The 23,844-nt window shown below is 37.2% G+C and overlaps 1 protein-coding gene across 1 annotated transcript; it reads right to left on the reverse strand.

Moving 5' to 3' along the window:
* Positions 1-1,728: 1,728 nt before the first annotated feature.
* LOC142339682 (uncharacterized) lies at positions 1,729-10,130 on the reverse strand. Its single transcript, XM_075389902.1, has 3 exons — positions 9,456-10,130; positions 5,830-6,095; positions 1,729-1,891 (listed from the first exon to the last, which is right to left on the reverse strand). The coding sequence occupies exons 1-3, from the start codon at positions 10,047-10,049 to the stop codon at positions 1,729-1,731; spliced, it is 1,023 nt and encodes a 340-aa protein (XP_075246017.1). The 5' UTR covers positions 10,050-10,130.
* Positions 10,131-23,844: the final 13,714 nt, after the last annotated feature.

Here is a 23,844-nt window from a genome sequence, read left to right on the forward strand (position 1 = left end):
TTAAAAAGGTGTTTTTTTTCGACGTATGATGATAAAGTGTGAATATTAATTACAATTGACGGCCAATTCTGCCTTTGCAATGAGGTTCTGTAATTTGGTGAAGAGACTAGATCTGAAAGAGACATTTATTAATAGTTGAAACTCGCTAACGAACAATGGTATATTATGTTCTTACCCAACTCATCCAAATTCCAATTCGTTGGGTTATGGACTTTCGACAACGGTATAAAAAAGTTTTAACTAAAAAGAAGTAATTTCTCAAAAATGAGAGAATAACAAAATAATTTTACAGTAGAAATTAGAGAATTACAGGAGAGATTTAATTAATAGCTGATGATGCTGATTCGACTCTGGGGTGAAAAAGGGACTTAAAAATAGGCTATATATATATATATATATATATATATATATATATATATATATATATATATATATATATATATATCCATTTTCACTGCGAAAAAGTCAAGAAACAAACTATTCTTAGGAGCAAGCTTTAAAGCGGGGGCATCGTGGGTTACCCAATATGGATTGCTTCTGCAAAATTTCTAGAAATCAGTCGCAAGGGTTGACATAAATAGAATGCACTTGCACTTTTCTAAGAATTCATTCCCCTTTCCACCGCTATCATATTAATTCAATACATGCTGGGCAGATTTATATATCAAATAATATAAATCTAATAACTATCTAAATAACTATTTAGAATTATCAGTTTGGCCCACGTATTGATTCCCCGCACCATTTGAAAATTATTATAATCAATTTTGTGACCTGATTCAATTTGCTTCTGTCTAATTAACAGGGAAGTTAAAATTTACAATATTTCTAACTAAGACTATATTTCGAATCAAAGTTTTATTATTAGATTTTTATTATTTGATTTAAATTTTTTTCAACTATTTTTTCAACTCCATCCTAATTGAGTGAGTTGAAGAGAACCGTCTTATGCATAAAAGTAGCCCTCTCGTTGGATGATCCATGATTTACGCTGATTTCACTTAAGTTAAATTACTTTAAAATTAAATTAAATTAAATTAGACTAAATTACTTCAAATTGCGTTAAATTTGTCAGCGAGGTTTTATGGAAGACAATTGTAAGTGGTTTTCGCAGTCTTTGAATTCGAAAAATATGACTGTTGTCGGACAAAGCTTTGCATGTTTTATTGGTAAAATTGTGCATTTAAACTTTGTAACCATAACTCGCAGTTACGATTTATGTAAAAATTACTTGCAAAAGATTGGTTTTCTGCTTCACAATTTGGTCTCTTTTTGGTAACTAATATTTGCAGTCCTCGAAATGAGCTAGTTCTGCAATTTGGTACTTATTCTGCTTTGGTGATATGTATTAGATTCCCTTGAAATAGCTGTTGTTATATACTGATTACCCTTGATGTACATATCCACTCCTTTGTTACAGAAGAGACAAAAGAAGTAATGGTTAAGTGACTCTGCTTGAAGTCACTGAGAACTTCTGGCGTTTATCGAGAACCGCGAAGCGGAGGGAGACATTAAGTCAGAATTCCTAAGTGACTTCTGCAGAGTCACGGAACCATGCTTGAAGCACGAAACGCGCACGTTTTAAAATGACGAAAGTCAACGAAATTCATCTTCTGGCTTTTAACTTCTGTAGCAACTTCTGGCATTTTAACTTCTGGCACTGCAGACTTTCATCATTTCAAAATGTGCACGTGAGTGTTTTAAGTATAGTTAATGGCATATCCAGGTTCATAGTCCAAGTCCGAATTCTTGACAACAGCAGAGATCAGCACCGCACTCACAGTAGCAAGACTCGCCACAGTCACAACAACCCACCCCACCCTCCTCCCCCGCCTCTGCTGCCCCTGTCCCAGCCTCGTTCATAACACCACCACCTGTTGCCCACTGACACCTGCATTAAAAAAATAGCAAACGATTCACGAAGTAGTGGATAAAATAGGATGTGCGTGCATGTACTTTTACTCATGATTAGAACATTTTTCAAAATAAAACCACAACTTTGATTATCACACCGTATTCGTGTTTAATTGCTCTCAAACGAAGTTCGTAGCAATTATATTAGTGCTGTCGGTCTTTTTTACGCAATTTTTCGCTTGACCGATTTTTCGTCTGACGCTTTTGGCTTTTCGTCCTCAAAAACGGGATAAACAGGTAGCGTCCAGCGGGCATTAAGTGCTCTTAGAGCCTTTCAGCTCTGTTTGAGCTCAAATTGTTTTGGAGACTTAAACTTATGGTGTGAAGGGCGGCTCTTAGAGGTTGAAGACACCCACACTGTGGACCCCCCATTATCACCCCCCCCCCCCCCCCCCCCCCCCGGGGGGGGAGGCTACTGACGAACAACCGATTGCTAAAAACACGCAATTTTATAATATTTTTCACATTTTTTTTCAAGCTTTTTGAAGAAAATTTTTGTCATTTTTATAGTTCTTTCAGCCCTAGGTGTCAAGAAACCTCCTCTAGGGTTTTATAATAGGTTACTGCTTAGTTTTTAGTGGTAGCGGAATGGTTTCCACATTTTAACATCACGAATTTTAGCATTTTTTTGACAAATTGTGCAAATTTTGTCTATTTTTTTTGACATTTAATTTGCAATATTCCAGACCCAGGAGCCAAAAAACGCCCTTATGGGTTTGATAATGAGTTACTAAAAAATTTTTAATTGCCATGGAATAGCTTTCAATTTTTTAATATTAGAAGTTTTAGCGATTTTTTTCTAACACTTACATTTTTTTCAAGTTATTTGAAAATAAATTGCAGTTTTTAGGTTTCTCCAGCCTCAAGAGCTGAGGAACCTCCTCTAGGGTTTGAAATTAGGTTACTGTACATTTTCTAAATGTGCTGAAAAGTTTTTCAAGATTTCAACACTGCGGATTTTACCATTTTTTTACAAAAACTTTTGTAGATTTAAAAAAAAAAATTTTTTTCAATTTTTTTGACATTTATTGTCATTATTCAAGTTTTTCAGCGTAACAGCAAATCTCCGTTAGGGTTTGATAATAGGTTACTGGAAACTTTTTTGGCCATGGATTAATTTTCAACTTTTATCACAAATTTTAGAAGTTTTTTATGCTACTTGCAATTCTTTTTAAAGCTTGTTTTGTCATTTTTTAGGTTTCTCCTGCCTCAAGAGCCACATAACTTCCTCTAGCGTTTGACTATAGATTGACTAACTCCATAGCTTTAAGATGTAATAGAATGTTTTTCAAGATTTTAATATCAGCATTTTTTTAAAAATATTTGCAATTTTTTTAAGTTTGTTGAATCTTTTTGATTTTTTTAAATCTTTTTCTCTGTTACCAGGGTCCTAGGGATCTCCTCCAAGGTTTGAAGATAAGCTGTTGCATGGTTTCTAGAGTTAATGGAATGGTTATCAATAATTTAATGATTCCAGCTTTCGCAATTTTTTGATAAAGTTTTTTTTTTCAAGTTTTCGGAAAACTGTTATCATGTTCCAGGTTAATGAATCTTTATAAGCCAGTGAAACTATTTAAAGCTAAAATAAGGATACTGGATAGTCTCTTGAGACAATGAAATGGTTTTGAAGTTTTTAATATCTTGAATTTTAGCAAGATTTTGTTGAAATTTGTTTTTGTTTTCAAATTTTATTTATAATTTTTGTAATTTTCTGAGTTTAACAATCATCACTGGCCAACGAAGCTTTTCAAGTCTTGCAGATGGATTGTTTGACATAACTCCAGAGACAAAAAAGACATTGAAAATTCACTGCGAAATCTGGAAGCCTTTCTTTTAAATTTTCGCAGAGTCGAATAAAGTTGCAGAGTCGAATCAAGCTTCAGCTAGCTTCACTAAACCGTGAGCACCTACTGACAAAGCCAACCCCTCGCCGGTCTTTTGAGAGCAATTCGCCTGACGTCAATGGGTTATGTTTTCAATTTAGATTGAGATGTGGAACAATCCGAGCTAGAAGTTATATGTCTACTTTTGATCAAAATCACCATTACAGAAAAAGTTGTGGTTTTATTTTAGTAAAGGGTCTATTTTTGAGTGAAAGTGTGTGTGTGTGTGTGTGTGTCCGTCTGTGCGTGCGTTTGTGTGTGTTTGTATGTGCGTGCGTGTGTGTGCGTGCGTGCATGTATGTGTTTGTGTGTGTGTGTGTGTGTGTGTTTGTGTGTCTGTTTGTGTGTGTTTGTGTGTGTGTGTGTGTGTGTGTGTGTGTGTGTGTGTGTGTGTGTGTGTGTGTGTGCGTGCATGTGTATGTTTGTGTGTGTGCGTGTGTGTGCGTACTTTATCCATTACTTCACGATCATTGTAGGCTTTTTCCCCAATTCAGTTTACAAATGCACGTTACATGTGTACCCGTTAATATGCATTACGAGACAGTGGCACTGCAAAATAATTGTTGACCATTTGTCCGTTTAATCTCATTAATTCCACTAAACCTGACTTAATACATGTAAAAGGGACCCTACCGTGTTGGATATGACGACTTAGGAACGAGTATTTTAATTGCAACTATAGGTGTCATGACAATTTACACAAGTCCATTTTAACCAACACCTTTTTAGCCAATGCCATTTTACCCAATGCAAACTTTAATTTACCTTGTTGCTAGAATTACAAGAACGACTATTTAGCCGAGTATGTAATTAAATTGCTCGTTGGAATCGATATGAAATTTCTCACTTCCTTTCGGATTTCAATTAAATGTTTAATACAAAACTAAAACTACATTGCACTGAGTATATATATTCTCAGCGTAATAGCTTTTTCCTTTTTATCCGCACACATGTAATAAGATCAGGAGAGTAAGCGAGTGCGAAGAAAATGACATACTCAAACGCATAGTACACATTGTTAGTTTTTGCGTCAAGGTTTTGACAAATTTAGTTTCAATTTATTCAAATTTTGTCTGCAATGATCACTTTGTCAATGTTTTCATTAAATTTGGTTTTCAAAATGCAATGTCTTCTCAATTATGGTCAATTATGTCAGTTAAAAAAAGCAAGTGAGCCTGGTGGCGTAAAAAAACATGCCAACTAAGATGGAAGCCGAAACAGAATAGATGCAATGAATTGTTTCCCTTTGAGCCCCAGTTTAACGGGTGCTCATAATTTGCACCCCTAGAAGCAAAAGAATTTGCACCCCAAAGTCTTTGTGATGTAATGCCAATGTTTTTTCGCGCGAAGGTGGCACGAAATTTGGTCGCTAGAAAGTCGCACGAGTTTTTGGGTCGCTCGATAGTCGCACAAATTTTTGGTCACACAAATTTTTTGGGTCGCAATATGGTCGCACCAATTCTTGGGTCGCACTACGGTCTGATCATCACACTGCGGTCTGATCAGAGGGCTTTGGATCGCACGATGGTAGCACGATTTTTTGGGTCGCTCTACTGTCTGATCTGAGGGCCTTGGGTTGCACGATGGTCTGATCAGAGGGCAAAGTCAGGGAAATGGTTTGATCACAGTGGTCTAGGGTTGCGCACCTAAACCTGGGAACTACTAAAACCCAATATATGGGATTATTTTGTCCAAATAAGTGTTTTAAAAAATGCTTGTAAAAGCGACTGCTAATTTGTAATCTGATAATTTAAAGATCAAAGCAGAGCATTGGATAAGTTGGAATTGGGTAAATTGGCAGGTTGGGTGAAATGGCATTGTGTAAAACGGAATTGGGTAAATTGTCATGTAACCGTAATTATACAAGTTTTTTGTCCTCTGTAGTTAACTTGCAAAAATTATTTTGAGAGATTTGTATTCTACGGTCTGAACGGTCTAAACGAAAATGGCGCAAGACAGTTATTTTCCGATAAGGTCCGCGAATTCAATTGAATAATGTTGACTCAATAACCCGTGTAAAATTGTATGGTACCTGAGGCACTCGGCAGGCGACTTGAAGCATCCCAGGGTCATAATGTAGACACAGAGTGCTTCTACATCACACGTACAGCAATAGAAGTCCTCATCAGACAAATGGGCAGCAACCACACCTGGCGCTGATTGGACACCTGTTGCTATGCCAGGATTAGCTGTGGATGCTGGGATGGTTGTAAAAGTAGTGACAGAAGTCGACTCTTCATGGTAACGTCTGCGATCTCTGGATTTGCGGCGCTTTGAAGCGCTGTTTGACTGTTTCACCTTTAGAAGGAAGTAAAAGCAGTTGTTGACATTTCAATTGACAGTTTAGATAAATACAAACCGACATGTAATCAGCATGACCTTGACGAGAGAACTCCCATCACAACAAAACAATGGTAAAAACAAAGAGACATGGGGGGGGGGTAGCTACACTACCCCCGTACCATAAAGCAGGTCTATGTGGATCGCTATGATCGATTCTCAGCCGTTCATTTTGATAAATTTGTTCTATATAAAACACGCTGGGTCAGTGTGTGGGGGGGGGGGTGTCTCACCAGTGTCGGTGTAACATGATCTTGCCTTGCCTTGCCCTGGCATTACCAACCATCATTCAAGACTATTAACCTCAGCAATAATAACCCAGCACACCTTAGGCCAATTTCGGGGTCATTTTAACGAAAAAAATGTTTGATCAAGTTCTGCTAGTGGCTCATGATTGCTGAGTGGATACTTAGAAGTGTTACCTTGATTGACTCCATGTCCGAATGGGTAAAGAAAGTAAAGGCATAAAAGGATTTATTTAATTCTTTGTTTATAGCAGAGATTTGCTCAAACTCTTAAACTGTGTGGGAATTATGTTTTGTATTTGGTTTGGGCAAGAACGCATTCGAACATTTACACATAGGGGGAAAACAGGCTCTACTAAACATATATATTGGCAATAATAAAGGGACAATTGCTATGGGTATTAGAATGAAATTTGATCTAGGTACAAGCAAACTAAAACCTTTCACGTAAAAGCTGATGGTATTTGAATGAATTCCCATTAAAGAATTCTGCACCCACGCGCACAAAAAAATTCCTAAAACAATAGGTAATTGCTATGTTTAGAGTAGAAATGTAACTCAACCACGTCTCAGCCAGAAAACCAAAGATTTCGTTTCAATTAAAGCGTACAAGTTAAATAATTCACAAGTGTCGCGTTGACTTTTAAATCACTTGAGTGCAACAAATTCCACAAAAAGCAATCAGTACAAGCAATTTACTTTTCAAATCATCTTAAATAAGACTGAGTAAAAAATAAAAAAACAATTATAAATTCATTTATTAGTTACCAGCTGAATTATTTCACAAAAGTGATTGAAACTGGCCAAAACTTTGCGGCTCTTTTCTGTTATTGCCCACCCCAGCCTTATATAGCCAGTCTATTTGCACCACCAAATGTGTTCTTTTTGGTCCTTAGAGGGCCTTTATTTAAGCCATAATAAGTTGTCGGTCCCGGTAGACGAATGGATGAATTTTTAATTCCGGTTGTCGAAAAAAATAAGTAGTATAAAGCTATTCCTGCGAAAGAAAAGCTAAAAAATATTGAAAACACGATTATTCTTTGTCTGCTTACATTATAAGCAAAGTTTGATTACCGTATACATATTAATTTCAAAACTTGGCCTCACAATTATATTTTAAATGCCGTTTGTATATAATTGTATAAGTTAGTGTATGAAATGAAACCAATATGCTATAACATGTATAAGTGGGGGTGCAAACGGACGTGGGGGGGGGGCAGTAACAGAAAAGAGCCAACTTTGCGATCTCAAATTTTCACTTACTTAGAATGCTGTTGTTACTCCAAAAAACAATTTGTTGCTAATAAAAAAAAAAGACAAAACCTATTTTGGGAAATCTCCGCCAAAAACACTTCAAATAAAACTTTCAGATAAAAGTTGTTGTTTTCAGGTCTCAGCTCAACCAAAACCGGTGGACTCCAGCTCGACACAAAAAATGTTCACACTGAATCCAAAAATTTCAGATACTTTTCCAAAACCGGCCCTTGCGTATAATTAAGTTAATGGGTAATTTTTACTGAAAGAATGAAATGTGCTATTATAGAATTCATAAACTGTATAATTTTATATTTTTTGGCTGCTCGTTGAATGTTGAATTCCATTTGATGTAGCTATTCGATGCTTTCATATCCAGAAAAACAAACTAGAGTCTGACACTCTAGGATTAAGGTCCACTCCCCAAAAAATCAACGTTTGTAAGAAAACCCGTGCCCAACCATAGCAGTGTATGAAGCTATGATGATCGACTTACGAAAAGAATTTTAATTGATTTTTACTGTGATGGCGGACCGTTTATTTATAGTTAGGCTAATAGGAAGGTCATTCCAGTTATGCTACCTAGTTTTTCCAATCAATTAATATGGCATTATAGTTCAATTGGGACAACTGGTTCAACTGGGGCAAAAACAGAAAAGAGCCAACTTTGCGATCTTCAATTTTCACTTACTGAGACGCAGTTGTTACTCCAAAAAACAATATAAAATTTTGCTGCTAATCAAAAAAAAAGAAGACAAAACCTATTTTGGAAAATCTCCGCCAACAACACTTCAAACAAAACTTTCAGATAAAAAGTTGTTGCTTCCAGACCTCAGCTCAACCAAAACCGGTGGATTCCAGCTCGACACAAAAAATGTTCACACTGTATCCAGAAATTTCAGATACTTTTCCAAAACCGGCCCTTGCATAAGATTAATTTAATGGGTAATTTTTACTGAAAGAATGAAATGTGCTATTATAGATTTCATAAACTGTATAATTTTTTATTTTTTGGGCTGCTTGTTGGATGTTGAAATCCATTTGATGTAGCTCTTTGATGCTTGCATATCCAGAAAAACAAACTAGAGTTTGACACTCTAGAAATAAGGTCTACTCCCCAAAAAATCAACGTTTGTAAAAAACTCGTGCCCAATCATAGCAGTGTATGAAGCTATGATGATCGACTTATGAAAAGAAGTTTAATCGATTTTAACTGTGATGGTGGACCGTTTATTTATAGTTAGGCTAATAGGAAGGTCATCCCAGTTATGCTACCTAGTTTCTTTCAATCAATTAATATGGCTTTATAGTTCAACAGGGACAACTGATTAACCTCAAGAACTGAATAAAATTCCTAAATATTGCTGCCTTTTTGCAATTGAGTAATAAGTTGAATTGGTATGCTGAAATGAGCTGTTAAGTCATGCTGTGTTGCGTTGCTGCTCGAGTGTGTGCAGAAGCAACAAAAAAGTAAGAATAGCAAAAAGCAGACTGATGAAAAAAAAAGACTTTTGCTCGATCATGAAAAGACCATTTTCTACTGAAAAATTTACTTAATCTGGTTGGTTGATATTATAATTATTGACCCATGAATAGACCTTACTCGACCCAAGAAAATGCTTTTAATCGACTTTAAGTAGCAAGGATAGTTTAATTTTATTTAATTTTAGTCAATAACCCCCCGCCCCGCTAGAAATTTTTACTCTTTTAAAAAGTCGAGGTCCAAGGATGCTCACACTTTGTACAAAGGTTGCTATTATTCCCCCATATATGCGGTTTGCTACCCCTAAAATAGTTCCCACAAAAAGAAGAATCTAACCTTCTTAGGAGTTAAATTTGGTTGAGTTGTGATGGCCGCTTTAGTAGTAACGGCATAGCTGGTACTGAAATGTCCCCCCGTTATTGCACAGCTAGCCATTTGGCATATAGAGGCCGAATTCTTCAGACCTTGATTGGACCCACAACTATCGCCCGAATTGGATTTTAGTGACCCAAAGTTAGTGCATGTTTCAAAATACTTTGACATCGATTTCGATATCAAGGCTTGATCCGGGCTGCTATCGTCATTCGGGTTTGAGTTTTGAATCGTCAAGTTCTTCCGGTTCTGTTGCAATGACAGACGCTCCACTTCCGGTAGCGAGTTGGAGGCAGTGCCGAACCGCTCTCGTGTCTCGGGTTCACACTCCGATTCAGAGTTTGACCCTTGGCAAGTTCTGTGTTTCTCTGGTCGCTCGTCGTCCGAGTTTTCCCTCGTGTCAGGGCACGAGTCAATGTGGGAAAAGCATCCACTTGCGGTGGTAATTTTGCGTTGCAAGTTGTTTGTGGTGGTGACTCTAAGTCGAGTAGTCGGGTCTTGCGAGTCAGTTCCGTTTGGTTGCCCGGGAGCTCTGTTTTGAGATAACATGTAATCCATTTACCTACAGTAAAAAATTATAATAACTGAAAATTTGAAAATTGGCTTGCAGACAATTGAACAATGCAATGAGATTTTTGTTCCGTTTATGCCCCCCCCCCCACCCCAGCTTAGTTGGTGAATGTTAGTTGCACCCCCAGATGCACGTGCCATATTCTTACATAATGATTTACAATGTAATGGCACGTGCTCTGTAATGAGGATGCATAACGTACTCGGGGGTGGGGGGACACAAACGGAAAATATACCAGATAAGTATACTGGACAAATCAAAAAGTTTAATAACCGCCCATAAATAAACAGTTTGTAAAGATGTTTACTGGAACGTGTGAAAAAAAGATGTTATGGACATGTGAGAAGGTAGAACTAAAATTGGACGTTGATAGAGGAATTGTGCGATGTTTGGTAATTTGTATTACAAATTAAAGATACAATAATAGAAAATATCTGCTAATTTGATCGATCTAATTCTCCAATGACGATAACCATTTTACTTAGCTTGACATCCCAGTTAATGCAAAAAAGCCAGTTTTAACTCTATTTACGATGCAGTCAAAATTTGGGCAAATGTGGGCTTGCTGTTGGATTTGATTGAACTGGAAGGAAAACAGACAATGGTAATGGACCCTGTTTTACCCTGACATACTGGTGTTTTTATGCTCACAGTTAGGATTAGACTAATGCATCGGATTACAAAAGCAGCGCCATTGAAGCTGAATTTTATTTCCACTGATCTAAAAATAGAATTGTGGGTATGCTACTATCCTACCGGTAAACTAAAAATCTAATGACGTCACCAAGAACAATTTTTAAAATCCACATGGAGGAAGTTAAACGAAACAAACGAAACCTATCACAGAATTTTTATTCCTAATTTGAGAAAAAGATAAAAAGCGCAAAAAAGATAAAATTTGAACAAAATTAGCATTAAAATTAATAAAATTTGCGGAACAAGAAACAAAAAATCATGATGAAACAAAAAATTCGGATGAAAATCATGATATAGTTCCCATTCTTGGTGCTAAGATTTCGGAAAGCTTTTAAACTGTTGCGGGTCAGCTAAAGTGGGTATTTGTACTTGATGTTAGTCATGCTCCTGTTTAATTAACCCAAATCGGCAAATTTTTAAATCAGATTTCCTTATTTTCTAAATTGCACAAGACTTTCAAGAGCTGTTACTGATGTACGGCCGGAACATTTCCACAAATGAAAACGAAACGACACAGCTGTGGTCTCCAAAACTTTAACGACTCAAACTTTTTTCAAAAATCTCTCATTCAAGCTATCCCATCTCCTTCAGCAGTAATAGCACTATTGAGAGCACTAAGGCTAGCTTGAGGACTCAATTCAAAATTTGAAAAAGAATGCAATAAATCTAATGAAATACTAATGAAATTGCTATGCGCTCTAGAAAGATACCAGTGGTACCTTTTAAAATCTTATTAGGGTTAGACTCAATGCTCACTCATGCTCTCATCACCAGCACGACCAACGCCACCATCGCTAGCAGGAAACTGTTCTTTTTGCTCAAATTCATATTGCTGTCGTTTTATAAGAAGTTTTTCTTTAACTGTTGATTTTTCTGTCCAAGGAAAAATGATTTCCTAAATCTTAGCACCTAATTTTAGCATAAATTTTGTTTATTTTATTTCCAATTTTCTTAAAATTTTATAGTTTTTGCGCGTTGTTGATCTTTTTCTCAAACAAGGAATGTATTCTGTGATAGGAATAAATTGTTTCGTTGACAAATAGCGTTTTTTGGTCAATTTTTTTGGTTAAATATATACATACACAAATTTTTTCAGTTAAGAGTTTTTATAATATTCCCTCAAAACCGTTTTTCTCAAGGTTGTTTTTTATAATGAATTACATTTCCTGATAGGAGACATCACTCAAAAAGATAAAATTCTTCAGATTTTATTTCTGAATAGCTTTCGAAATTAGGGAAGCATCTAGACTTACATCTGGTGAACTGCTCCCAAACAACTGACTAGTAGTTGTCCTCAGCAGTAGCAGCTGCGACTTAGCGAAGCTAGCATTAGGAGGATGATGAGTGGAGTGGAGGTCTTAAAGGAAGGGGGTCAATTGTGCAGAGTTGGGGTTGGAAGGGGATAAAGGGGGATTTGACACGGGTTAGGAGTGCTCCAAGAATTAGGGCGGGGGTTCAATTCACCTGGAGGAACATGGACGGCAGGGTGGTAGTGGGTGGAGGGGGAGTTGACCGAGGAAGAAGACTGAAAAGGGGCTCAGACTTCTAAGAACCACCCTTCACACAATGATTTTATGTATCTTCGTAAGGTGTAGCACTCGAAAAGAGCTACTCAGCCATTTAATGCACTCAGAGATTACGCCTTTTGTCCAGTCATTAGGAGTTGCATAGAAAGACCACAAGACTAATATACCGCAAGTTTTTGTTCGAAAGCAATTAAAAAGCTATTCTTTGAACTGTTTGAAACAACATTTTGTCACCGAATAAGAGTAGAAAAGCGCCAAACAGAACTCACGCTTTCAACTCACCTGATGTGCAATGAGTTTCAAATGGATAGGATCTGAATTTCCAAATTCAGATGATTTAATTAGAGGAAAAAAATTCTTGAGTCTACCATTGTCGAAAGGGAGTTTTGAAAACTAAGTTTGAACTATTCTATCAGGTTATTCAAAACAAGATTAGATCTATCAAACAAAAACTCTGAATCCATTACTTCATTTATAAGTCACAACGCCAAAATATTGCAATATTAGGGCGTTTTGACTGATAAATTAAGTAATGGTTTTAGAGGTTTTGTTTGACAGTTCTAATCTTTGATAATAATTGGCCAAATTGTTTTGAGTGACCTGTGTCGTACACAAATGAAAATGTGTACTTGATCTTGAGTCGTGAGTTACGATTATGTTTCTACTTTGCTAACTTGCTTGGCGAGTGCGCTTAGCACAGTTTATAAATGAATTCGCTTAGCGAATCGCTTTAAAAATACTTGTCTAGTTTACTGGACTGGTAAAGACGATTAGCGAAGAATAAGTTAATTATGCAACTGTTCGCGAATCGCAAAACTAAAAGAGTGATACTGAAAATAAAATGATATCTCAGAAGTCACAACAAACATGAACAACAATTTCCCGATGCGGGAATTATGATAACAGACTAGCGCATGAAATAACCATGCACTACACTTGAGTTCTACACATGCCCTTCAGGAATAAGTACACTAAAATAAAATAAGTACATCGTATAATAAATATATTGCAATAAATTAATTGATGATGTATGACATATCTCCCTCTTTAATGAGAATTGAAATTGCGTAGAATAAAATTTTCATAACATTATGGATAAAATTAATACTTATTCACCGGTTAAACAGTTACCAACAATATATGTACTGGTTATCATAGCTAGTCGTATGTAATAATATATCGAGTTTTAGCTTTTCAAAGTTTTTACAAATCTTCCTCATCAATTATGAGTTCATTTGACGAAATGTGATCCGCTGGTCGGATGCGAGGATCTGTCGGGGATACCTGTCCTATGATAGGCGAGGGGAACTCATTTTCTATTGGTTCAACTCGCGATGCAGTGTCCACAATTGTTTGCAATATAGAAAGTTGTACTGACTCAACATTGCCTGCCCGTCGTTTTCATCGAGGTTGAACAAAATTAGGAGGACAAGAGTTTGTTGACTCGCCAGATGAATCATCCTTATCGTAGCCATAATATTTTGGACTTTACCTAGTTCTTTTTGTAGCTCTTGGCTGAACTTGTTGTAGGGCTGCTGCTGGAGCCGATGTAGATGGGATCGTCAATTCTGATTGATTGTTTGTTGGAAGGGGAGCAATTAACGCTTCAGTTGTTATGATTTGCTCTTCGGGAACAGTTTCTTGAATAGCGGGTAATTCTTGCGGCGCAAATTTTTCTGGAATTTTGGGCATGCGTACACGCATCGCACGAGCAATATTTGTCTTATTGGATGATACACCGCTCCCCGTTTCCCGCTTACGGTGTTTCATCTTACGGTCTCCTTTTTGAATACGGGTCGACTCTTTGATGTGGCTAAATATTTTAGCCTCTGTTGTTTTTTCGTGGGTGCGTGGTCCTCTACGATTCACGTACTCCATGAGTTTTGTCTTGCGTTCGTCTTGGGTACCAAATTCTGCAATATCGCTATTGCGAACTGTTACCTCTAATTTTCCGGGCTCGCGTATTACTGAGGTATATTGGTCCGTTTTTTGAACGACAGATCCTGGGACCAATACCTCGTACAGCCCGTCAAGATTCTTTTTGGACCGTTTGTGAAGATGCTTCTTTGGAGCGATGTTTTTTCTGCACGGCATGTTCTTTTAGTGGAATTGCTCGATGTGCTTTAGTAGTGCTGAGAAATTGAGACTCGTTATCAGCAGCGAGTCGCTCACGCCTGGTGGCATCTCCTGTAGCGTTGCACATGTTACGCTCTAATTCATCATCACTGCGATCATTTCCCCAGTGCTCTTCAGGCAACAATTCGTTAAGCGTGACCGTTTCTTCATCTAAATAATGATTCAAAAATTCTTTCATTACTTAAATCAGATGAATTTGGTTTTGTACTTATATTGCTTAGCGGTGTATTTGCTTTGCGCCCAAAATGTGATTCGAATGGCAAAATTTTGGTTGTTTTTTGTTTGCATATGCGGAGCTGGTATATAATTGATTTTAATGCGGCTTTAATAGTGAACGAATTCAATTCTTTGTTTGCCTCTCTTATACATGCTAAGCTTTGTTTTATTGTACTAATAAGTCTTTCCACTAAGCCTATTGCGCGATGGTCATTTACCGGGGCTGGTAATAAATTATTATTGTTTTTCGTACAGAAGTTTTTTACTTGATTACCTATAAGGCAACGAGCCTGATCTATTCTGAAAGAACGGGGGACTCCATGAAAATGTATATAATTATCCAAAAACTATTACATTCGATGCATTTGCGTTTTCAAAGATTTCTGCAGAAGGGTATTTCGAAAATCTATCAATACATGTTAAAAAATAAATTTCATGTTTTTTTCATTAATTATAGGTCCTGCAAAATCTATTTGTATTTCTTGATTTGGGACTATACATGGTGTATGTGTTTTGAATTGCTTTGCAGGAATAACAGATTTTAAATTTTTACCGATGGCATTGCAAGATTTGCACTCTATGGCTTTGACCAGCAGGTCGCGATTCTTGTATGGCCACCAGCAAAGCTGGGCCCTACATACCATTCCCCAGCTAACCGGGTAACTTGCGTGTATATTCTCGATTAGTGCATCTTTGAGGGCGTTAGGGATGGCCACCTTTTCATCCATACATACGCACCCACTACTGACATGAAGATCACGCCAATAGCTGTGGAGATACGGGTTGAGGGCTATGAGTTGTTCCTCATCTGAATTGATGATGCAATCCCGAACCTCTTTTAGAACGGCGTCCTTGCTTGTCAGGGATGAAATCAACCCTTTGTTAAATACTCTGCCCACCACTTTCCCAAATGAAATCAGACTATCCGTGAGTGGGGTGCTGAGGTTGGAATGCGAGTAGGATCGGCGCGGTGTGTTGGATGTTGGGTTGTCGGTGAAAAATACGCGAGGCGAAGCTCTACTTGCTCGAGTTGAGGCTGATTTTCCTTTCATAGATGATGCTTGCTGACTCATTTTGGATGAGGTTTTAGTTTTTTCAATTAAGTTGAAGACAACTGAATTTCAGGTTGAATTTGGGCAAAAAGCGACTGCCTATTGTTTGTTAATTGAGCACGTGAATTATTTAAAATATGTGAGTTTGGAGTACTAAATAAGGTAGGAATTCGAGACTTATTCGTGATTGACAAGTGAGAGTGACTTATTTGAGTAAATTGAGGCTTATTTTGGTAAGCGAGTGACGCCTTTCCTGTATTTGAGTTTATTTGAGACTCATTTTGTAGTGGTGTAATTACAATAGGTAGACTATGCGAAGCGAGTTGAGATCTATTTTGGTAACTGTTAATATGCATTGCAAAAGAGGCTTTTGAATTATGTGATGTTTTCTGTTGATTACTTAATAGGGTATTATGCCCTGCGGGTGTTAATATGTTAAGAGAAAAGCGTACTCGCGCTGCAAAATCAGAATAAGAATTAGTGTATTTGGGAGTGTTTACTTTTGGAGTATGACATGATGGTGCAAATACTAAACGATTTTGAGTTAAATGCACTTGCTTAGCATGTGCACTAGTAAAACTCGTACAATTAGTATGACTGAAATCTGGATTATAATTTTGATCAGCGAGTGATTTAATTTTTTGATTTAAGCGTACGCGCGAGGCGTGTTCACTATGCTGATTATTGATTTTAAAAGCGGACAAAGTAGAATGGTATTTTCGCGTAGCGAGTGCTGATTTAAAATTTGTTAAGCGTACGCGCTTGGCGGGATCACTATCAAAATTAAAGTTTTGATTTCAGAATGGTTTCAAACTATGATTTTGTGGAGCGAGTGGCTTATTAACTTTTGTTTGGGATTTAGGTTTAGCATAATCTATATTCAAAACTTGTTCAGTATGTTTGGTGGAATTTTTTTTATTTCACATTCATTATCGTGATATAGCTTAGTAAGTGTATGAGCTGAAATGTTGTGTTTTTGTTGAAGTAATTTTGCATCAGAGTGTATGCTTGATAATGTTGCTGCTAAAAATTCCTCGTCGTATTTAGAAATTCTTTTTGCCGGTTGATATGGGTTACGGGATATATAATCAACAAGTCCCATCTTTGCGCCTGCAAGTGTTCTAATTAAAACTGGCAAGGTAAAAGACGATCAACCCATCGTGATAAACGACTATTATAACTTTTGTTTGATCTATGTTTGTTTTAAAATTGAGAGAAGTGCGCGGTTATTGGTGATAATAGAAAATTCTTTACCATAAAATAATTTTTAAAACATTCTAAAGACCATACCACTCCGAGAAATTCCAGTTCGTTAATACTATAACGTTCTTCATTACTATTTAAAAATCTGGATGCAAAAGAGATCGGCTTCCAACCATCAACTGTTAGTTGTTCTAGTGCTGCTCCAATTCCGGAGCGAGAGGCATCACATTTAATTCGTGTTTCGGGTTGCGGGTTATAGTGAATATTTTCCGTATGATTTGCTATGCGTGTTTTTATTTCACTGAAATGTGTAGTGTGATCGTCAGTCCGAATGTATTTAGTTGATTTACGAAGGAGGGGTCTTAAAGGATGGCAGATTTGAGCTAGATTGGGAATAAATTTACTAATATATTGGACTGAGCCTAAGAACGAACGTAATTTTTTAAGTGTATTAGGTGGCTGTAGTGACAGAATAGACGATGTTTTAATTTCAAGTGGTGATGTCCCAGATTGAGTAATATTATATCCTAACCAGGAGATGTCTTGCTTCGCAAAATGATATTTAGGGAGAATAATTCGGATGTTAGCTGCATCCAGTTTCTTGAGACAATCTAATGCAAGTTGAAAATGATCTTCTTCAGAACCTTTACTCACAATTAATATGTCATCCAAGAAACAAAATGTATTTTTGAGACCAATTAACGTGTAATCCATTGCTTTCTGGAGTTTGGCAGGCATGTCAGTTATGCCATAAAATCCCGTTTTAAAACGATATGTGCCTGTCATATCAACACCTACAATATTGAAATTACAGTGTTTAGCAGTTTCGGGGTGAAGATTCAATTGACTGTACGCGTACTTAAGGTCTATAGTAGAGAAGTTTTTTTTTCTGCTTGTTCTGTTTTATAGTCTGTTATTATTTGTGATATGGAATCCATAATTGTTTCAATATTCGGCATCTGATACTTATTTTTGTGTATAGATTTAATAATAACTTTGGAATCCAATGCTAATTTTATTGTTTGATCTCGTTTTACTGTAATTACTATAGTTGAAATAAAATATTGATCAGAACAGTTATTCAGTTTTCCTATGTGTCCTTCCTCAAGAAGTTTTTTAAATTCACCAATGACTCGTTCTTGTAGATTAATAGGTACTCTTCTACCCTTTTGACGTTTTGGTTGAAAATTTTTATGAAACTTAGATTTAACAATATGGATTTTTGACCGACCAATACGTGAAATGAGTTGTGGAAATTGCTTGGCAATGCGAGTTTTGAGTGGACACTGATGTGTGATTGCGTTGACCATATTACCTTCATTTCAGTTTGGGTTTTGAGTAACCGAGATTCCGAGAGCGTCAAACAAATCTCCACCAATTAGTGGTTTTATTCCGTTGCGAATCACCACAAATTCAGAGTCTTCGATTCGCCATCCCTTGCTCGGTATTGGTGCCTGTATCATACCCAAAACATTTATGGGTTCATTTGCGAATGTTTTGAGTTCCTGAGTGGGTGCTATCATCAACCATCGGGCAAGAGGGGAATTGTCCACTATTTCCGCAGCAAGAGATTTGTTCAAGATACTACACACACTGCCTGAGTTAATGAGTAGTCCTACTTGGGTATTTCCAATTTGCAACGTAGTATTCTTTGATTCGATTTGTATAGAGTTACTTGCAATGCTGGCGACCATGTTATCATCTGAGCTATCGTAGTCAGATTCGCATTGGGGGTTATAGTCCATATTTTGGATTGCGTTCACCGTCTGATCAGTTGAGGTGTCTTCAACAGAGTTAACATTCGAGCGAGTGGGCTTATTTGATGAGGACTTCGGTTTTCGGCACACTCGTGAAAAATGATTTTGTAAACCACAGTTATTGCAGGTCTTACCCCTTGTAATACACTTGTCCTTGTGGTTTGCTGACCAAGTTAAACCACAATCTCTGCAGAGTTGATTTGATGGTCGAGTGAAGCTGGAAGTAGTTGGCCGTTGACTTGCTTGTTAAAAGGATCGTTGAAAAGTTACCGCGTTAACATGCGATGCGGGTCGCGAAGTTGTGATTTGCAGTTGGTTTCTTTGTCCTAGTTCCATATTTATGGCCAAACGCAGAGCTTGAGCTGCTTCAAAGGTTTCCAAAAGTAACTCACTCTGAATTTCTGGGTTTTGCATGTTTGCAATAAACAAGTCTCTAATCAGAGTGTCTTCTTGGCTTCCGAGTTCACAACTCTCGGATAATTCCTTAAGTTTGCCGAAGAAGTGCTCGATAGGCTCTCCTTTCGACTGTTTGGTAGTGAGAAGCATATAGCTATCAAAGGTAATATTTCGTTGGCGGATAAATGTTGCTTCCATGATAATCCAAAGTTCTACTATTGTTAAGATGTTCATCTTGAGGTGCGGACTCCTGCTACAAACAATTCGTCTTCCGTCGGTGCCCAAACTCAGAAATAGCATTGACACAGTCTTTCGGTCTGTCTGTGCCCACGGTTTGTCCCCACACATGATTCCTATCTCCATTTGTTTCTGGCAGCGATTTTCCCAATTCATTTTTAGTTGCGGGTTCCTTGCTAGTCTTTCCCTCTCCGATTGTGCCGACGATCCTGTTATTGTTTTCTCATAGATGGGTTCAAGTGGTAGTTGTACTGTTTCGGGTTTCGAGTCCAGTAGAGTGTCTAGAGCAATATTTTCCTTCGCAATGAGAGCCAATTTAGCCTGCATCTGCCACTTCTCCCACTTCAGTGGGGGATCAGCACTAGGTTTTTCCCAAAAGGGCTCAATGCCAAGTGGGGTCCGCTCTTGGGTTGCTGACTGCGCCATGTCGTACACAAATGAAACTGTGTACTTGATCTTGAGTCGTGAGTTACGATTATGTTTCTACTATGCTAACTTGCGCGGCGAGTTCGCTTAGCACAGTTTATAATTGAAATCGGTTAGCGAATCGCTCGACAAATACTTGTCTAGTTTACTTGACTTGTAAAGACGATTAGCGAAGAATAAGTGAATTATGCAACTGTTCGAAAAGTGCAAAACCAAAAGAGTGATACTGAAAGTAAAATGATATCTCAGAAGTCACAACAAACATTAACAACAATTTCCCGGTGCCGGAATTATGATAACAGACTAGCGCATGAAATAACCATGAACTACACTTGAGTTCTACACATGCCCTTCAGGAATAAGTACACTAAAATAAAATAAGTACATCGTACAATAAATTTACTGCACTAAATTAATTGATGATGTATTACAACCTGATAGAATAGTTCAAATTTTAGTTTTCAAAACTCCGTTTTGACAAGAAGACCCAAGAATTTTCTCCCTCTAATTTCATCATCTGAATCTTAAAACTCAGATCCTATCCATTTGAAACTCATTGCACATGGGGTGAATTGAAAGTGTGTGCTCTGTTTGGCGCTTTTCTACTCTCATTCGGTGACAAAAAGTTGCTTTTCAGTTTCTATCGTGCATGTTATGCTAAAAGAATCTGCTTAATTGAAATCAGGACAGTGACTAACGCTTCAAAATGTCATAATATCTACTTATTTACTCAATTAAAATTCGTTGCACCCAAACAGTTTCCGCAAAACTGACAGCGAAAGAAACAATGAAGTAACCGTTGACAGACAAATTAATCAAAGCCCGGATGATTTAAGGCAGATGAATTTGCTATTGGCGAAGTAAACTTTCTCTAAATAAATGAAAACGCACAAATTAGAACATAAGGATATAAGTTTTCTCATATATACCACATTTAAACTGCAATGGCGAATTTTGAAACTGAGGAGAATAAATGGCACAAAATGCGTAAGAAAAAAATGATCTACTCAACAGTCGTACAATATTAACTGGTTATGATATCTAGTGATACATAAAATAATCGGAATCTCAAAAAATTAATGGCGTAGTAGCATGTGAAAGCAATTTTTAACAGTTTGTTTCATATATAAGTGCTGAGGACAATGAATTTGAACAGGTTTGAAAAGATTCCAATTTTTCAGAAAGTCTCCTAAATTAAAAGTGACCGTTGGCTTTGCTTCACTGTTTCGGCAATTTTGTTATTAACTGTTCGAATCGTCGGACCAATAGATAGAAGTGACGTTTTAGTATATTCGGTCAATGCTCGAGAGCTGATTTGCAGCTACATTTTGTGTAGCATCTAATAGAATTTATAATCTAATATTTGAACGAGGCATCTCTTTAGTTTATCATTCTTAGAGGGGATGAAACTCCGTTCTCAAAGTCATAAAAATTGACTCATTATTTTCTCAGAAAAATTTCAACAACGTTAAATGATGGGGTGAATGGGGGGGGGGGGGTGGTGGGGGGTTTGGGAAGTAACACAGTGACAACAACGCATGTGACCAAAATTTAGTCACATGAGTGGTGGGTGCAGTTGGCTTCTCGTCCAACTGATCGTATCGTCCCTCTTACGTTGCTCATTTTATAATAATCGTCAATTTTTCTTGTGGGTTGGCGATTATGAATCTACCTTTTGTTCGGCGGTTTTTTCCCGGTCATGAAAACGTATGTAATAGGTAAAAGCTGTCTCAAGAGAGCAGGAGTTATCCTATACCTCTTAAACCTGGGAGAATAGGGGATTATCGCAAACGGAAAAGAATTAACTTTTATTTCTTCCTGAGGTGATTATGTAATACTCATTTTCGCTCAGACTTGTATGAACAAAACTTTTTTTCGTCATTTTCAGTCTTGAGTTAAACAAATTTGTTTTCTGTCATTTTCAGACGTGAATTGAAATAAATTTTGTTGCAGTTTAGTAAGAACTGCTGTAAGAAATTGATTGGAACATAGTTGAACACTCACAAACACAAACCAAACTTTATATGGTTGGCTAACCAAACTTAATTGCGCTATTTAGGCAGTTAGGTTCAAAATTACTGTTTAATGTATGCGCAAAAATGATTCTTCCACATAATTAACCTGGTATTAACCTCGTAAATATTAAACGAGATTGATCAGATAATGATTTCTTTGTAGCAGGTGTTGGCCCCAAAATGTACAATCACTGTCAAAATCGTCTTCATTAAAATTACTTGTTACAGTCAATCCGGGTTCAGGTCTTTGCCAATCTGTTGCACTTTCACTAGTCGTTTTTTAAGGCAAAGGAAACTTTCCCTAAGGTTTCGGTTTGGAATTAAATCCGAAAGAAACTGAGGATAATTTCCTACGTTTCCGTGGGCCGCATTCATCTTCATCACTACTCCATGAGTGGTGTTCCACTCGTCAATGAACCATTTTCTAGCGGTCTAATGAAATTGTTTTTTTCATCTTTCAAAATGCGTTGATTATCGTAAACTGAGACAGATTTTTCATTCGAACTGTTTTGTATGATATGTTTCAAAGAAATATTATAGTCTGCATGTTTTAGCAATTTCGGAGCTCCTCTGGCTCCGCTTAAAATGAATGTCAAGGAAATTATTTGGCTAGCCATCTAAAGGAAAAAGCAATCAACAAATGGAAAAGACAATCATACTAGGTGAGTTCGGATTTTTGTCAGTAATTGCTTCAGGAAACCCAAATATTCACTTAAGAGATAATAGTGTACAGCTGTTGCTTCACACATAATAAACTCTGTATACAATCACCACCTAAATCGTCATCTCCATCTCTTCTACAAGGTACAAGTCGTGAGCCTCTGCGTAAGTTGACAAACCATGTTCCTCTGCGGAATTTGACAAACCGCGATTCTCTGCGTACAAACCGTGATCTTGTGCGTAGTTTGAGAAAACAGATTCTTCAAGAACGCAACTTTTCGTCATATCACTGTCCAAGGCCTTAAGTCTAAATCGATATAAAAAATCAACAGTATCACTATAGAACAAGACAGCCGAGAGGTTCGTTTGGTAACATAATAAAACTGATAGTTGCAGTATTTGGCTAAATCGAGTATTGCAGCTCTTACTATAGTTGAAGTCACCCAAAAGAGATTTCTGGCGAGGGAGAGACTATCGCGAAATCATATTCCCGGTAAGCACTTTTAATGTATAATGGTCAATTTAGCTCACGATACGCATTCAACCTAAAGCCTGACTGAGTGATTTTGTCGTCTTGCATGACGCCACCGTGTCTGCTAGTGGCGTCCACTTCGAAGCCGAATTTTGAGTGTTGTGAAGAATCATAATCAAGCAAGTAATTCTTGTTGGCGCTAAATTTTTGCATCTCTTAGACTTAACACCCACCAGGTACTGCTTCTTCTAAAATATTGACATTTTCACGTTCTGCAAGCAACTTAACCACAACTTTACTTATTCATAAGATGGATTCATACGTATTTATAAGATGATTACTTTCGTTGTTCGTCATCTTCCTTGCATAATCTAAGCTTTCTTGTGTAATGGAAACCGATTTGCCTTCTAAAGTGTTTTACCATTCATTCAAGGGCGATGACGATTGGTCGCTGATTGGTCGCTTAGTGGTCTCAAATTTTTCCTGATTGGTCGCTGATTGCCTACGTATGAATATGGAAAAAACATTTTTTGCTGATCTAGATTCATTTTTGTTGAAGATAAGTAGATGACAAAGTTAGCATGTGTCGGTGGCGAAGTTTCGTGGGTGGCGAAAGTTTATTGACACATTTTTTTTTGAATTTCATATGGAGTATTCAAATAATCTTCGATTCAATTACTTTTTGATTAACATTCCATCATCTAGGGTAGCTGTCTCCACGAGCCTTCAAAAATTCATGGAAAAGTACTTAGCACGCGGAGACCGAATACCATTCAAACTTTTTGTTGGCCCACAAGATTGCATAGCTAAAAAATGTGAGTTCTAACTTTCGTATTTTATGAATGACAAGAGTAAAGTTGACATTCTTTTATACAAATTTCATGCGCACACTCAGATGAGTGGTGGCTGCAGTTGGTTTCTCGTCAAACTGATCGCCGCAATTTTTGAGCGGTATTGCTTTTTGTAAACGAGACAAGCATCGTATCGTCT

Source organism: Convolutriloba macropyga, chromosome 5 (genome assembly GCF_964194025.1).
Source record: "Convolutriloba macropyga chromosome 5, txConMacr16.3, whole genome shotgun sequence".
Lineage (NCBI taxonomy): Eukaryota > Metazoa > Xenacoelomorpha > Acoela > Convolutidae > Convolutriloba > Convolutriloba macropyga.